General features: G+C 51.9%; 1 protein-coding gene and 1 long non-coding RNA gene across 2 annotated transcripts; both read left to right on the forward strand.

Moving 5' to 3' along the window:
* Positions 1-5: 5 nt before the first annotated feature.
* On the forward strand, positions 6-7,701 carry LOC137097389 (uncharacterized). The gene is made up of 3 exons (XR_010910191.1): positions 6-116; positions 201-269; positions 7,639-7,701. It is a non-coding gene; the product is annotated as an uncharacterized lncRNA (long non-coding RNA).
* A 1,085-nt stretch (positions 7,702-8,786) lies between these two features.
* On the forward strand, positions 8,787-15,214 carry CGREF1 (cell growth regulator with EF-hand domain 1). The gene is made up of 3 exons (XM_067463185.1): positions 8,787-8,844; positions 12,960-13,103; positions 14,583-15,214. The coding sequence occupies exons 1-3, from the start codon at positions 8,787-8,789 to the stop codon at positions 14,867-14,869; spliced, it is 489 nt and encodes a 162-aa protein (XP_067319286.1). The 3' UTR covers positions 14,870-15,214.
* Positions 15,215-16,195: the final 981 nt, after the last annotated feature.

The raw sequence follows: 16,195 nt of genomic DNA on the forward strand, positions 1-16,195 counted from the left end.
CCCCGCCCCGCCACGCGTGCTCTCTCTCCGAGGATGGCGCCCCTCCTCACCTTTCTTCTCCCCCTCCTGCTGGGTCCAGGCCCCGCCCACGCAGCCCCCAAGGAGGGGGCACTCAGGTAAGCCCCACCCAGAGAGGGGGTCTCTGCAAAGGGTGGGTCTGGGGGCTTCATCTACAGACGGCTCTTCTCTCTCTCTCTCAGTTTCCCATCTAGGTCTCCGGAGCCCCCCCTACTCTGGAACCCCCTCCTCCCTGGCGAGGGGGCCCTCAGGTAAGTCCCTCGCCTGTCATCAGGTTGGTGAGGATGACACTCTGTATGCACCAGTAAGGCCTTCTCGCGGACCACCATCAGAATTTCGGGGGGGGGGGTGAAGACCCCAACCCCCCCCCCGCTACATGCCTGCCCTCAGGTAAGCCCCACACCTGTCATCAGGATGGTGAGGATGACACTCTGTCCCATTCACTCTGTCGTACCAGGGCAACCAGTCAATTGTATGACATTTCTAACAGAACAAAACAAACAAACAGACAAAACACAAAGTTTGCAAGTTTGGTAGCTGATTAAATGTCCTTTGACCAGTATCTGGCCACTTGGAGTGCCTCTGGTGTTGCCCCAAGGAGGTCCTCTATTGTGCATCATGTGGCAGGGCTCAGGTTGCATTGCAGTAGGTGGTCAGTGGTTGGCTCTTCTCCACACTCGCATGTCAAGGACTCCACTTTGTGGCCCCATTTCTTGAGGTTGGCTCTGCATCTCGTGGTGCCAGAGCGCAGTCTGTTCAGCGCCTTCCAAGTTGCCCAGTCTTCTGTGTGCCCAGCGGGGAGTCTCTCATCTGGTCTCAGCCAGGTTTGAGCCTGCCACTTTTGGACTCTCGCTTTCTGAGGTGTATCTCTGTAGATGTTAGGAAACTATTTCTTGATTTAAGTCGTTGGCGTGCTGGCTGATACCCAAACAGGGGATGGGCTGGAGATGTCTCTGCCTTGGTCCTTTCACTATTGGCTGCTACTTCCCGGCGGATGTGAGGTGCTGCAATACCGCTTTTACTGGGTGCTTCTCCTGTGCAGACAGCTGTGTGGACCCTTGCCAGCCATTCGTTTGTGGTTTTGTGTGGAGATCTTTAAGCTGGCTTCTTCGCTGTTATTTACTGAGCAAAGTGTGACTAACCATCTATGCTGCCCCACCCCCGAGTTATCAACTCCGGAAGCCTATCCGCTGGTTCACCAACCGTCTAAAGTCTTATTGGGGTCATAGCAATATTAGTTAATTACCACCATCATCGTATACGGGTAGTCGTATAATATCAACTAGCACCATCCGGTAGTCTTTGTTGTCATTGTCATCATTGTAATAAGAACGATTTAGTGCACCTAGGCGCCTGCCATCTGCTGCTAGACTGCATCAGCACTTTCACCTCTTCCCTGTCCCTCTGTGCCGCACTTTATACCGCTAAGTAGAGCACTTTAGACCTAGCACCTGTTCATGTGCCTTTGAATGTGTGTTGCTGCTAAGTAAATTACGATCATCCTTGCTCATTGACGGACTGCTCCCGAAATTTTTGCACTTTAAGGACGTTAAGAACTGGCACTTTAAGACCTGGCGATATTTGCACTTTAAGAACTGGCTATATCGATACCATCATCCGAATCGCCGCTACCCATGTGGTCCCCTGCCCCCCTTTGGATACTGTTTACGCTGCTCTGGTGTGGTGGAGGGGGCGGAAGAGGAGGTGGTCCGGAGCCTGGGATTGAGAGTGTGGCGGGGAGGGGGGAGGAGGGGAAGGGGGGATGCTGGCAAGAACTAACAAGCTTAACAACAAGCATAGGAGAAAACACTCTTACGACTCACAACTGCGGCATGGAGGGGGGGAGATGTTCCATTAGCCGAGGGGCCCCCATAGAGGTCGTGGTGGGAAGGAGGAGATGCGGGAGAAGGAGACCCCGAATTCGGCCTAATTCGGACCGCTTTCCCAAATTAACTATTCCCAATAGGTCTCCTAAGGTAATTTGGTGTAACCAGGTGAGCGGGCCCTCTGGCTTGAAGGTGGTGTTGTTGAACGCCAGATCTGTCAACGGAAAAACAACTTGGATTCAGGACTTAATCCTGGAGGAGCGGGCAGATCTGGCGTGCATCACGGAGACCTGGCTGGATGAAGCGGGGGGCGTAAATCTCTCCCAGCTTTGTCCTCCAGGTTTCTCCGTGCAACACCAACCCAGAGCCGGAGGACGGGGAGGCGGGGTCGCAGTGGTCTACAGAGATTCCATCCATCTAACCAGGAGTCCCATCCCGCAGACCACAAATTTTGAATGCGTCCACCTGAGGGTGGGTGACCGGGACAGAATAGGGATTCTGCTAGTGTACCGTCCACCTCGCTGCACTACAGTCTCCCTACCTGAGCTAGCGGGGGTTGTCTCGAGCCTGGCGGTGGAGTCCCAACGGCTCCTTGTGCTGGGGGACTTCAACATCCACGCCGAGGCAACCCTCACAGGTGCGGCTCAGGACTTCATGTCTGCCATGGCAACCATGGGGCTGTCCCAACAAATAACTGGCCCCACCCACTGCGCTGGACACACATTGGACTTGGTTTTCTGCCAGGGATGGGAGCAGGGTGGCGGTGTGGAGGAGTTGTCCATCTCTCCGTTGCCGTGGACCGACCACTTCCTGATTAGATTTAGGCTCACTGCGCCCCCTAACCTCCGCAAGGGTGGAGGACCCATTAAGATGGTCCGCCCCAGGAGGCTTATGGATCCGAACGGATTCCTGACGGCTCTTGGGGAGTTTCCCGCCACTATGGTAGGTGATAGTGTCGAGGCCTTGGTCGCTCTCTGGAATGGGGAGATGACCAGGGCTATTGACAAGATCGCTCCGGAACGTCCCCTCTCGAGTAACCGAGCTAAACCAGCCCCTTGGTTCACTGAGGAGCTGGCAGCGATGAAGCGAAAGAAGAGGGTTCTAGAGAGCGTGTGGCGATCGGACCCAAGCGAGTCAAACCGAACACGGTTTGTGTCCTTTTTGAGGGCATATGCCGCGGCAATAAAAGCCGCAAAGAAAACTTTCTTTGCGGCTACTATTGCGTCTGCAAAAAACCGTCCGGCGGAGTTGTTCCGGGTTGTTAGAGGTCTTTTAACTCCCCCTACGGGTGGGAGCCCTGACAACTCGGCAGCGCGCTGTGAAGCATTTGCTCGGTTCTTTGCAGACAAAGTCGCTTTGATCCGCGCTGGGCTGGACGCCACATTAGATGCAGTCTCCGTGGATATGACACAAGCACCTGCTTGTCAGATTTTGTTGGATTCTTTTCAGTTTGTGAAACCCGAGGATGTGGACAAGATACTTGGAGGAATGAGACCCACCACGTCCATCCTAGACCCCTGCCCATCCTGGCTTCTGAAGGAGGCCAGAGGGGGATTGGCCGAGTGGGTAACGGTGGTGGTTAATGCCTCCCTTCGGGAAGGCAAGATTCCAGCGAGCCTAAAACAGGCTATTATAAAGCCGCTGTTGAAGAAACCATCACTTGACCCCACTAAATTGGACAACTTTCGGCCTGTTTCCAATCTTCCCTTCTTGGGCAAAGTCATGGAAAGCGTGGTGGCCTCACAACTCCAGGTATTCTTGGGAGACACGGATTATCTGGATCCGGCACAGTCTGGTTTCAGACCGGGACATGGTACCGAGACGGTCTTGGTCGCCTTAGTGGATGATCTGCGCCGGGAGCTAGACAGGGGGAGTGTGTCCCTGTTGGTGCTCCTGGACCTCTCAGCGGCCTTCGATACCGTCGACCACGGTATCCTTCTGGGGCGCCTTGCAGAGATGGGTCTTGGGGGCACTGCTCTGCAGTGGCTCCGGTCATTTCTGGAGGGTCGTACTCAGAAGGTGTTATTGGGGGACTCCTGCTCAACGCCGCAGCCGTTGACCTGTGGCGTTCCTCAGGGCTCCATCTTGTCCCCCTTGCTGTTTAACATCTACATGAAGCCGCTGGGTGAGATCATCCGGAGTTTCGGGGTGCGGTGTCACCTGTACGCAGATGACGTCCAGCTCTGTCACTCCTTCCCACCTGCTACTAAGGAGGCCGTCGAAGTCCTGAACCGGTGCCTGGCCGCTGTAATGGTCTGGATGAGGGCGAACAAACTGAAATTAAATCCAGACAAGACAGAGGTACTCCTGGTCAGTCGCAAGGCCGAACAGGGTATAGGGTTACAGCCTGTGCTGGACGGGGTCGCACTCCCCTTGAAGGCGCAGGTTCGCAGCTTGGGTGTGACCTTGGATTCATCGCTGAGCCTGGAGCCTCAGGTTTCAGCGGTGACCAGGGGAGCATTTGCACAGCTTAGGCTCGTGCGCCAGCTGCGCCCGTATCTTGGGAAGTCTGACTTGGCCACGGTGGTACACGCTTTGGTCACATCCCGCCTCGACTACTGCAACGCTCTCTACGTGGGGCTGCCCTTGAAGACGGCCTGGAAGCTTCAGCTAGTCCAGCGCGCGGCAGCCATGTTGTTAACGGGAGCTGGACGCAGAGAGCATACAACGCCTCTGCTGTCCCAGCTCCACTGGCTGCCGATCTGCTACCGGGCCCAATTTAAGGTGCTGGTGTTATCCTACAAAGCCCTAAACGGTTCCGGCCCAAAATACCTTGCAGACCGCATCTCGGCCTACGAGCCCACGAGGGCCTTGAGATCATCCGGGGAGGCCCTTCTCTCGGTCCCGCCTGCCTCTCAGGCACGTCTGGCGGGGACGAGGGAGCGGGCCTTCTCGGTGGTTGCCCCCCGGCTGTGGAACACTCTCCCTGTTGAAGTTAGACAGGCGCCCTCCTTGATGGCCTTTCGTAGGGGCCTGAAAACATGGCTCTTCGAGCAGGCCTTCAACTGAGTGTAGTTGAATTGACACTGGAATGAACTAGGACTACGAATTTTGGCTATGACCCCAGGACTTGACGAAGCGGATTTTTAGTATAAGTATATGTTATGTTGTATTTGTCTGGTTTGTATCGTCTTGATTCACTGTATACTGTCTTCTTTGTTGCTGTTCACCGCCCCGAGTCGCCCTCGGGCTGAGAGGGGCGGTCAATAAATGCAAGAAATAAATAAATAATAAATAATAAGCAGTGTAATTTCTCCAGTGGTGTAGGGCACAGACACCTTGTGATAATGTGGCATGTCTCATTAAGAGCCACATCCACTGTTTTAGTGTGGTGAGATGTGTTCCACACTGGGCATGCGTACTCAGCAGCAGAGTAGCACAGCGCAAGGGCAGATGTCTTCACTGTGTCTGGTTGTGATCCCCAGGTTGTGCCAGTCAGCTTTTGTATATTGTTTCTAGCGCCCACTTTTTGCTTGATGTTCAGGCAGTGCTTCTTGTAGGTCAGAGCATGGTCCAGAGTGACTCCTCCCAGGTATTTGGGTGTGCTCAATGCTCCCGGGGGATTCCTTCCTTCCCAGGTAATCCGCAGAGCTCAAGATGCTTGTCTGTTCTTGAGATGAAAAGCACATGTCTGTGTTTTAGATGGATTGGGGATCAGCTGGTTTTCCGTGTAATAGGCATTAAGAGCACCTAGAGCTTCGGAGAGCTACCATCTCAAAGCTCCCTGCTTGAGCGGTGATGGCACGATCATCAGCATAGATGAAGCTCTCTGTCCCTTCTGGCAGTGGCTGATCATTTGCGTAGATGTTACACCTTGATGGAAGAAGCTTCTTTTCCCTGTCATAGGCAGTAAGGGCACCTAGAGCTTTGGATACCTTCTCTTCAACCATCTCAAAGCTCCCTGCTTGAGCGGTGATGGCACGATCATCAGCATAGATGAAGCTCTCTGTCCCTTCTGGCAGTGGCTGGTCATTTGCGTAGATGTTACACCTTGATGGAAGAAGCTTCTTTTCCCTGTCATAGGCAGTAAGGGCACCTAGAGCTTTGGATACCTTCTCTTCAACCATCTCAAAGCTCCCTGCTTGAGCGGTGATGGCACGATCATCAGCATAGATGAAACTCTCTGTCCCTTCTGGCAGTGGCTGGTCATTTGTGTAAATGTTACACCTTGATGGAGGAAGCTTCTTTTCCCTGTCATAGGCAGTAAGAGCACCCAGAGCTTCAGAGAGCTTCTGTTCCACCATCTCAAAGCTCCCTGCTTGAGCAGTAGTGGCACGATCATCAGCATAGATGAAACTCTCTGTCCCTTCTGGCAGTGGCTGGTCATTTGTGTAGATGTTGAACATGGATGGAGCGAGCAGGCTGTTCTTCTGTTTCCGCCATCTGCTTCTCTGGCCCTGAAACTCAACAAAAAAGCTCCTGTCCCAGTCAGATGTTTCCTCCTGGGTCAATCAAGGCCATTCTTTCCTAATGGGTTCTCTCATCCAAACATGGGGAGAGTGGATCCAACTGGAGAACTTCAGACTTTGTGGGAGGGAGGGACCCCACCCCAATCTAGAACATCTGTAGTTTTTGAATGAACCCCTCATAGAGTCTCGACCAATGCTCAGGAGGCGGTTTACTGGGATGCCTTGCAGGAATCGGTCTTGGAAGTGGTTTGAATCCAGGGAGCAGGTTGAGCTCTCATCTGTCAGCTCCAGCTTCTCATGCGAGGACATGAGAGAAGCCTCCCACAAGGATGACAGAACATCTAACATCCGGGCAGCATCCCCTGGGCAACATCCTTGCAGACGGCCCATTCCCTCACACCAGAATCATAGAATCCTAGAATCAAAGAGTTGGAAGAGACCTCCTGGGCCTTCATCCAGTCCAACCCCATTCTGCCAAGAAGCAGGAATATTGCATTCAAATCACCCCTGACAGATGGCCATCCAGCCTCTGCTTAAAAGCTTCCAAGGAAGGAGCCTCCACCACACTCCCTCCGGGGCAGAGAGTTCCACTGCTGAACGGCTCTCACAGTCAGGAAGTTCTTCCTCATGTTCAGATGGACTGTGAGAGCCGTTCAGCAGTGGAACTCTCTGCCCCGGAGTGTGGTGGAGGCTCCTCCTTTGGAAGCTTTTAAGCAGAGGCTGGATGGCCATTTGTCAGGGATGATTTGAATGCAATATTCCTGCTTCTTGGCAGAATGGGGTTGGACTGGATTTGCAGTTTCTCAAGTCGCTCCTGACCCACACACACACAAAAAAAACCCTCAAATCGAATTAAACACAGACTTGTTAAAAGCAAGGTATTCCGTTCCAATATTTATTTATTTATGTACAGCATTTTTACCCCCCTCTTTTCAGTCGAAGGTGATTCAGGACGGCGTACTAATCAGCAACAATGAGATGCCATGACACATATACATACATATCAATTAAAAACATTTAATATTACATAATACCAATAATTTAAAACCAATCAAAACTATAATAATCAATACAACCCCCCACCCAAATGTCATAAACCTCTCTCTCTCAAAGCGGGGAGTGCCTTAGAATTGTTGTCAAAGGCTTTCATGGCTGGAATCACTGGGTTGTTGTGGGTTTTCTGGGCTGTCTGGCCATGTTCAGCAGCATTCCCTCCTGACGTTTCATCTGTGTCTGTGGCTAACGGCATCCTCAGAGGTCTGTTGTAAGTGAGGCTAGTGGAGTGTCTCTATCTTTGGGATGTCCAGGGTGAAACCTGTTCAGCTGTCTCCCCATTGTAAGGCCTTTTCCATTGCCCCCCCCCCCCCCAATTTCATGTCCTCTAGGACCCTCCAGGACTACCTGAAGAGTGTGGGTCAAGTGGAGGAAGAGAAGGTCGGGTGGCCCTTCACCAGGGAGCGGGGTAAGAGTGACCTCGGGTGGCACAAGGGCATGGGGGGGGTGGGTCCTAAGTGGGAATAAGGGGAGGGGGCTTGCAATGCCTGGCCTTTGGGGAGGGGGTCCAGCACTTCTCTGGGCCAAGCCATCCCTTAGCAATGATGGGGTTGAATCCATATATATATATATATATATATATATATATATATATATATATACACACTGTGTGTGTGTGTATATATATATGTTAACATTTTGTTATACAGAAAGTGGGGAAAAAGAAAAAAATAGAAAGAGAAGGAAAAAAAGAGAAAAGGGAAAAAAATAAAAGTAAAAATTAAAAGTTTGTTGCCTTCCCTCCCGCTTTTGATTATCGTCTAAGTTGTTTAGAAATCAATGGCTTCAAACTACACGAAAGGAGATTCCATCTGAACATGAGGAAGAACTTCCTAACTGTCAGAGCCGTTCAGCAGTGGAACTCTCTGCCTCGGAGGGAGTGTGGTGGAGGCTCCTTCTTTGGAGGCTTTTAAACAGAGGCTGGATGGCCATCTGTCGGGGGTGATTTGAATGCAATATTCCTGCTTCTTGTCAGAATGGGGTGGGACTGGATGATGGCCCAGGAGGTCTCTCCCAACTCTTTGATTCTAGGATTCTATGAGAGCTGTTCAGCAGTGGAACTCTCTGCCCCAGAGGGAGTGTGGTGGAGGCTCCTTCTTTGGAGGCTTTTAAACAGAGGCTGGATGGCCATCTGTCGGGGGTGATTTGAATGCAATATTCCTGCTTCTTGGCAGAATGGGGTTGGACTGGATGATGGCCCAGGAGGTCTCTTCCAACTCTAGGATTCTATGAAGTTATACTACTGATCATTCAGCTTCCCCTCCGTCTACTTTTTCTCCTTAAGACCCATTTTCCTCTGTTTCAAAGAGTCTTTCACCAGGTCCCACTTAGTTTCTTTCTTTAGGAAAAAACCCTTTGTTGGTGGAGAGCCAAGAGGGGAGTCTCTCCATGTTCATCATCTCAAGTACTTTGTGATAGAACCCTAAAGTCGGGAGGGGCCCCCAAAGGCCATCCACTCCACCCCTTCTGAAATGCAGTAATGGAAGCCAGGGGGGAGCACATGAACGAGATCGTATTTGGGAGCCCCCTGGAGCCTTGTAAGCAGAGACTGAATGGCCTTCTGTCGGGAGGGCTTGGGTGGTGCCTTCTTGCCTGGGGCAGAAGGGGGCTGGGCTGGATGGCCTTTAGAGGTCCCTTCCCACTTAAGGATTCCATGACTCTAAAGAGTGGCCCAGTGTCAGTACTGGAGGGTGCCTGTCTGCAGATGTTTGGGGACGTGGCACTCCCTTGCTCCCTGTTTGCCTGCCTCCCAGCCTCTCCCCCAGCCTTTTTGTGTGTGGCCAAAGCCAACCCTGTGGTTAGGGAGGCTCAAAGAAGGCGCCCACGCCCGGCCCCACCCAGCCTCTCCTCCAGGAAACCCTTGGCTGCCTCTCCTTCTGGGGATGCGGGGGTGGGGGTGTTGTCATGGGGGATGTCCTCCTTGAAATGGCACACACAACACCCCCCCCCCCCCAAAAGAACCCCACACTCTATGCATTGCTATGGTTTGGCAAGGACTCACCAGCAACCGGGAGCTGTCTGTGGAGCCTGGATTGCTTCTTTGCAAAGTTCCACTCGGCACAACAGCCTTCAAGCCTCTCCTCGAATCCTAGAATCCTAGAGTTGGAAGAGACCTCCTGGGCCATCATCCATTCCAACCTCATTCTGCCAAGAAGCAGGAATATTGCATTCAAAGCACCCCTGACAGATGGCCATCCAGCCTCTGCTTAATAATAATAATAATAATAATAATAATAATAATAATAATAACAACAACAACAACAATAATAGAATCCTAGAGTTGGAAGAACCCTCCTGGGCCATCATCCAGTGCAGCCCCATTCTGCCAAGAAGCAGGAATATTGCATTCAAAGCACCCCTGACAGATGGCCATCCAGCCTCTGCTTCAAAACTTCCAAAGAAGGAGTCTCCATCACACTCCCTCCGGAGCAGAGAGTTCCACTGCTGAACAGCTCTCATAAGGTGTCTGCTCACTGGGTCATAGAATCCTAGAATCCTAGAGTTGGAAGAGAGCTCCTGGGCCATCATCCAGTCCAACCTCATTCTGCCAAGAAGCAGGAATATTGCCTCCAAAGCACCCCCAACAGATGGCCATCTGGCCTCTGCTTCAAAACCTCCAAAGAAGGAGCCTCTGCCACACTCCAAGGCAGAGAGTTCCACTGCTGAACAGCTCTCTCTCACAGTCAGGAAGTTCTTCCTCTTGTTCAGATGGAATCTCCTTTCATGTAGTTTGAAGCCATTGTTTCGCATCCTATTCTCTAGGGAAGCAGAAAACAAGCCTGCTCCCTTCTCCCCCTATGACTTCTCCTCACATCTTGATACATGGCCCTCATTCTGTCCCTTCTCATCCTTCTCTTCTGCAGGCTAAGCATGTCCATCTCTTTAAGCCACTCCTCATAGGGCTTGTTCTCCAGACCCTTGATCATTTTTGTCACCCTCCTCTCGACACATTCCAGCTTAGAGTTAACGTCTCTCCTCAATTGTGGTGCTCAGAATTGGACACAATATTCCAGACGTGATCTAAACCAAGGCGGAATAGAGCATGGGGAGCAAGCTTGTTTTCTGCTTCCTTGGAGACTAGGACGCGATGGAACAATGGCTTCAAACTACAAGAAAGGAGATTCCGTCTGAACATGAGGAAGAACTTCCTGACTGTGAGAGCCGTTCAGCAGTGGAACTCTCTGCCCCGGAGGAAGTGTGTTGGAGGCTCCTTCTTTGGAAGCTTTTAAACAGAGGCTGGGTGGCCATCTGTCAGGGGTGATTTGAATGCGATTGTCCTGCTTCTTGGCAGAATGGGGTTGGACTGGATGGCTCAGGAGGTCTCTTCCCACTCTAGGATTCTAGGATTCTATGATTCTATGATTCTACAAGAGAGGAGATTCCATGTGAACATGAGGAAGAACTTCCTGACTGTGAGAGCCGTTCAGCAGTGGAACTCTCTGCCCTGGAGTGTGGTGGAGGCTCCTTCTTTGGAAGCTTTGAAACAGAGGCTGGATGGCCATCTGTCAGGGGTGATTTGAATGCAATATTCCTGCTTTTTGGCAGAATGGGGTTGGACTGGATGATGGCCCAGGAGGTCTCTTCCAACTCTTCTAGGATTCTATGATTCTATGACTGTGAGAGCCGTTCAGCAGTGGAACTCTCTGCCCTGGAGTGTGGGGGAGGCTCCTTCTTTGGAAGCTTTGAAACAGAGGCTGGATGGCCATCTGTCAGGGGTGATTTGAATGCAATATTCCTGCTTTTTGGCAGAATGGGGGTGGACTGGATGATGGCCCAGGAGGTCTCTTCCAACTCTTCTAGGATTCTATGATTCTATGACTGTGAGAGCCGTTCAGCAGTGGAACTCTCTGCCCTGGAGTGTGGGGGAGGCTCCTTCTTTGGAAGCTTTGAAACAGAGGCTGGATGGCCATCTGTCAGGGGTGATTTGAATGCAATATTCCTGCTTTTTGGCAGAATGGGGGTGGACTGGATGATGGCCCAGGAGGTCTCTTCCAACTCTTCTAGGATTCTATGATTCTATGACTGTGAGAGCCGTTCAGCAGTGGAACTCTCTGCCCTGGAGTGTGGGGGAGGCTCCTTCTTTGGAAGCTTTGAAACAGAGGCTGGATGGCCATCTGTCAGGGGTGATTTGAATGCAATATTCCTGCTTTTTGGCAGAATGGGGTTGGACTGGATGATGGCCCAGGAGGTCTCTTCCAACTCTTCTAGGATTCTATGATTCTATGACTGTGAGAGCCGTTCAGCAGTGGAACTCTCTGCCCTGGAGTGTGGGGGAGGCTCCTTCTTTGGAAGCTTTGAAACAGAGGCTGGATGGCCATCTGTCAGGGGTGATTTGAATGCAATATTCCTGCTTTTTGGCAGAATGGGGGTGGACTGGATGATGGCCCAGGAGGTCTCTTCCAACTCTTCTAGGATTCTATGATTCTATGACTGTGAGAGCCGTTCAGCAGTGGAACTCTCTGCCCTGGAGTGTGGGGGAGGCTCCTTCTTTGGAAGCTTTGAAACAGAGGCTGGATGGCCATCTGTCAGGGGTGATTTGAATGCAATATTCCTGCTTTTTGGCAGAATGGGGGTGGACTGGATGATGGCCCAGGAGGTCTCTTCCAACTCTTCTAGGATTCTATGATTCTATGACTGTGAGAGCCGTTCAGCAGTGGAACTCTCTGCCCTGGAGTGTGGGGGAGGCTCCTTCTTTGGAAGCTTTGAAACAGAGGCTGGATGGCCATCTGTCAGGGGTGATTTGAATGCAATATTCCTGCTTTTTGGCAGAATGGGGTTGGACTGGATGATGGCCCAGGAGGTCTCTTCCAACTCTTCTAGGATTCTATGATTCTATGACTGTGAGAGCCGTTCAGCAGTGGAACTCTCTGCCCTGGAGTGTGGGGGAGGCTCCTTCTTTGGAAGCTTTGAAACAGAGGCTGGATGGCCATCTGTCAGGGGTGATTTGAATGCAATATTCCTGCTTTTTGGCAGAATGGGGGTGGACTGGATGATGGCCCAGGAGGTCTCTTCCAACTCTTCTAGGATTCTATGATTCTATGACTGTGAGAGCCGTTCAGCAGTGGAACTCTCTGCCCTGGAGTGTGGGGGAGGCTCCTTCTTTGGAAGCTTTGAAACAGAGGCTGGATGGCCATCTGTCAGGGGTGATTTGAATGCAATATTCCTGCTTTTTGGCAGAATGGGGGTGGACTGGATGATGGCCCAGGAGGTCTCTTCCAACTCTTCTAGGATTCTATGATTCTATGACTGTGAGAGCCGTTCAGCAGTGGAACTCTCTGCCCTGGAGTGTGGGGGAGGCTCCTTCTTTGGAAGCTTTGAAACAGAGGCTGGATGGCCATCTGTCAGGGGTGATTTGAATGCAATATTCCTGCTTTTTGGCAGAATGGGGGTGGACTGGATGATGGCCCACCAGGTCTCTTCCAACTCTTTGATTCTAGGATTCTATGACTTCCCTGGACCTAGACGCTGGACTCCTCTCGATGCAGACCAAAATCCCATTGGCTTTTTTTGTCGCTGCATGACATTCCTGGCTCATGTTTAACTTGTTGTCCAGAAGGACTCCAGTGGGCACCCAAAGGGCCTGCGTGTTCTCCTTGGGGTTGGCTCTCATTTCTGAGCCATGTCTTTTCTCTCCCTATCCCCTCCTCTGCAGCGCTTTTGCTCCTCCTTGCACTCCATGATGGTGATGGGAGTGGGCACCTGGACGGCCTGGAGGTCATGCGGCTGCTGAGCGACTTGGGAGGCCGGCAGGCCAGAGGGCAGCCCATTCTGGACATGGTAATGTGGAAGCATGAGCGCTTGGCTTTGTCATTCCACATATATAATGTGCACTGGGGGTGGCATTTAATTCTGTTGTACAATGTACTAGGAGAATAAATATTCCATTCTGTGGTAAGCGGGGGGGGGGGGGTTCCCTCATTTGCCCCTGGTGTGCCAACACAATGGGACTCACCACAATGGGCCAGGACCTGAGAAAGTGGTTGTTCAGCCCTTCAATCAACCTTTTGTCTTACACTCAGTCTTCTGTGTCCATGTATTCCTCTATTCACCACTGGAAATATCTATCTACCTATCTATCTGTCTATCTGTCTGTCTGTCTATCTGTCCGTCCGTCCATCGGTCCGTCAGTCGGTCCGTCCGTCGGTCCGTCAGTCGGTCCGTCGGTTGGTCGGTTCGTCGGTCCGTCCGTCCGTCGGTCGGTCAGTCGGTCGGTCCGTCCGTTGGTCGGTCGGTCGGTCGGTCAGTCGGTCGGTCGGTCCGTCCGTCGGTCCGTCGGTCGGTCGGTCGGTCCGTCCGTCCATCCGTCCGTCCGTCCGTCCGTCCGTCGGTCCGTCGGTTGGTCCGTCGGTCGGTCCGTTGGTCCGTCGGTCGGTCCGTCGGCCCGTCGGCCCGTCCGTCCGTCCGTTGGTCCGTCCAATCTGGTCACCTCCAGGTTGGACTACTGCAATGCGCTCTACGTGGGGCTGCCCTTGAAGACGGCTCGGAAGTTCCAACTGGTCCAACGATCAGCAGCCAGGATGCTAACTGGGGGCCCTTACAGAGAGAGGTCAACCCTCCTGTTTAAGGTGCAGGTGCTTACCTACAAAGCCCAGAACAGTTTGGGACCTGCCTACCTGCGTGACCGCATCTCCATCTATGAACCCACACGTTCACTTCGGTCATCTGGAGAGGCCCTGCTCGTGATCCCACCTGCATCACAAGCATGGTTGGTGGGGACACGGGACAGGGCCTTTTTCCGTGGTGGCCCCCCCGACTCTGGAACACCCTCCCCAAAGACCTTAGACAGGCCCCTTCATTGGCAGTCTTCAGAAAGAACTTGAAGACCTGGCTGTTCCGATGCGCCTTCCCAGATTAGGAAATCTCCACCACCAAGTCCCACAAGCACTTTACCAGAACCAATGATTGCTGCACATCGCACATCGCACTTGCCCTAGAAGCACTTTTAATTCTTGTACCCATTCTCTGGCCCAGCCCAGTTTTATTGTGTTTTAGTGTATTGTTTTTTGCCTGCTGTTCATTTTGCTTTATTCTGTTGTTAATTGTTTGATTTGCTTAGATTGTATTGTTATGTTAGTGTGTTGAGGCCTCGGCCTGTGTAAGCCGCATCGAATCCTTCGGGAGATGCTAGCGGGGTACAAATAAAGTTTAATAATAATAATAATAATAATAATAATAATAAATAATATCCACACACATGTTGCTACTAAGAGGTTGCAATGTGCAAAGGAAGCGGGTCCTTTATGGGATGGCTCTACTTTGGCTCAGGGGTTCTGAGGCGGGGATCGAATGGATGCTGGAACAGAGAGTCCACGTCTGCCCTTGCTTTCTCTGCAGGTGGAGCGGATGGTGGACCACCTCCTGGAGACACAGGACCGCAATGGGGACGGCTTCTTGGAGCCCATGGAGGTCCTTCTTGGCCCCCGCCAGGCCCAGCCCCCCAGATCCCCCTCCGGCCCCAGCAAAAGCGAGGAGGAGGCGGTGGAAGAGGGTGCCATGCCACGACCAGAGGGCCCCAGGCCTGGTGGGGAGGGCCCCGGGCCCCCAGGTGGTCCTGGCCCTTGAGGCTCTGCCCCACTGGCCCCAGAACTGAGAGGGATTGAAGCCCCCTCGCCAGGGCCCCTCCCACAGCAGGAAGAAGGGGGGCCTTCCCAGGAAGGGGAGCCCCTTGGGCACAGGGCTCCCCCAAACCCCTAGAAGAAGCCATCATCATCATCTTCATCATCATCATCATCATCCTCATCATCACCATCATCATCTGTATTTCTTACCTGCCTCTCCTCAAGGCAGGGCACAGCAGAGTCAAAGACACACCTTTATGCAACACTGTGTAAAATGCACACACACATATATAAACCTATTTCTATGGAATATATAGATTGGAATCCATAAAGCAAAAATTAAAATATAGTAGGTTCTTGTGGGTTTTTTCGGGCTCTATGGCCATGTTCTAGAGGCATTTCTCCTGACATTTCGCCTGCATCTATGGCAAGCATCCTCAGAGGTAGTGAGGTCTGTTGGAAGTAGGAAAAATGGGTTTATATATCTGTGGAATGGCTGGGGTGGGGCATGGAGCTCTTCTCTGCTGGAGCTAGGTGTGAATGTTTCAGCTGATCACCTTCATTAGCATTTGAAGGCCTGGCTGAGCCTGGGAAAACCTTTTGTTGAGAGGTGATTAGATGTGCCTGGTTGTTTCCTCTCTGCTGTTTTGCTGTTGTAATTTTAGAGTTTTTTAATACTGGTAGCCAGATTTTGTTCATCTTCATGGTCTCTTCCTTTCTGTTGAAATTGTCCACCTGCTTCTTGTGGATTTCAATGGCTTCTCTGTGTAGTCTGACATGGTGGTTGTTGGTGTGGTCCAGCATTTCTGTGTTCTCAAATAATATGCTGTGTCCAGGCTGGTTCATCAGGTGCTCTGCTATGGCTGACTTCTCTGGTTGAAGGAGTCTGCAGTGCCTTCCATGTTCCTTGATTCGTGTTTGGGCAATGCTGCGTTTGGTGGTCCCTCTGGAGACTTCTTGTCCACAGCTGCATGGGATACAATGGTAGACTCCTGCAGAGGTGAGAGGATCCCTCTTCTCCTTTGCTGAGCGTAGCATTGGTTGGATTTCCTTGGTGGGTCTGTAGATTGTTTGTATGTGGTGTTTCCTCATCAGCTTCCCTCTGCGATCAGTGGTTCCCTTGATGTATGGCAGGACCACTTTCCCTCTGGGTGGATCTTCATCTTGACTCTCGTGGCTTGTTCTTGGTCTTGCAGCTCTTCTGATGCCTGAGGTGGAGTCTCCATTGGCCTGGAGAGCCCAGTTGAGGTGGTTCAGTTCATGTTGGAGGAGGTGGGCTTCGCAGGTTCTTTTTGCACGGTCTGCCAAGGCTTTAATATAGTAAATAGCG

The sequence above is a fragment of the Anolis sagrei genome, chromosome 1 (assembly GCF_037176765.1).
Source record: "Anolis sagrei isolate rAnoSag1 chromosome 1, rAnoSag1.mat, whole genome shotgun sequence".
NCBI classification, from domain to species: domain Eukaryota; kingdom Metazoa; phylum Chordata; class Lepidosauria; order Squamata; family Dactyloidae; genus Anolis; species Anolis sagrei.

Bases quoted from the DNA above. Each gene is read 5' to 3' on its own strand.
- CGREF1 (XM_067463185.1), top strand. From the start codon at position 8,787: ATGGAAGCCAGGGGGGAGCACATGAACGAGATCGTATTTGGGAGCCCC. The intron at 8,845-12,959 runs GTAAGCAGAGAC...CCTCCTCTGCAG, and splicing joins TGGGAGCCCCCTGGAGCCTT to CGCTTTTGCTCCTCCTTGCA. The intron at 13,104-14,582 runs GCTTGGCTTTGT...AGGGGTTCTGAG, and splicing joins GGTAATGTGGAAGCATGAGC to GCGGGGATCGAATGGATGCT.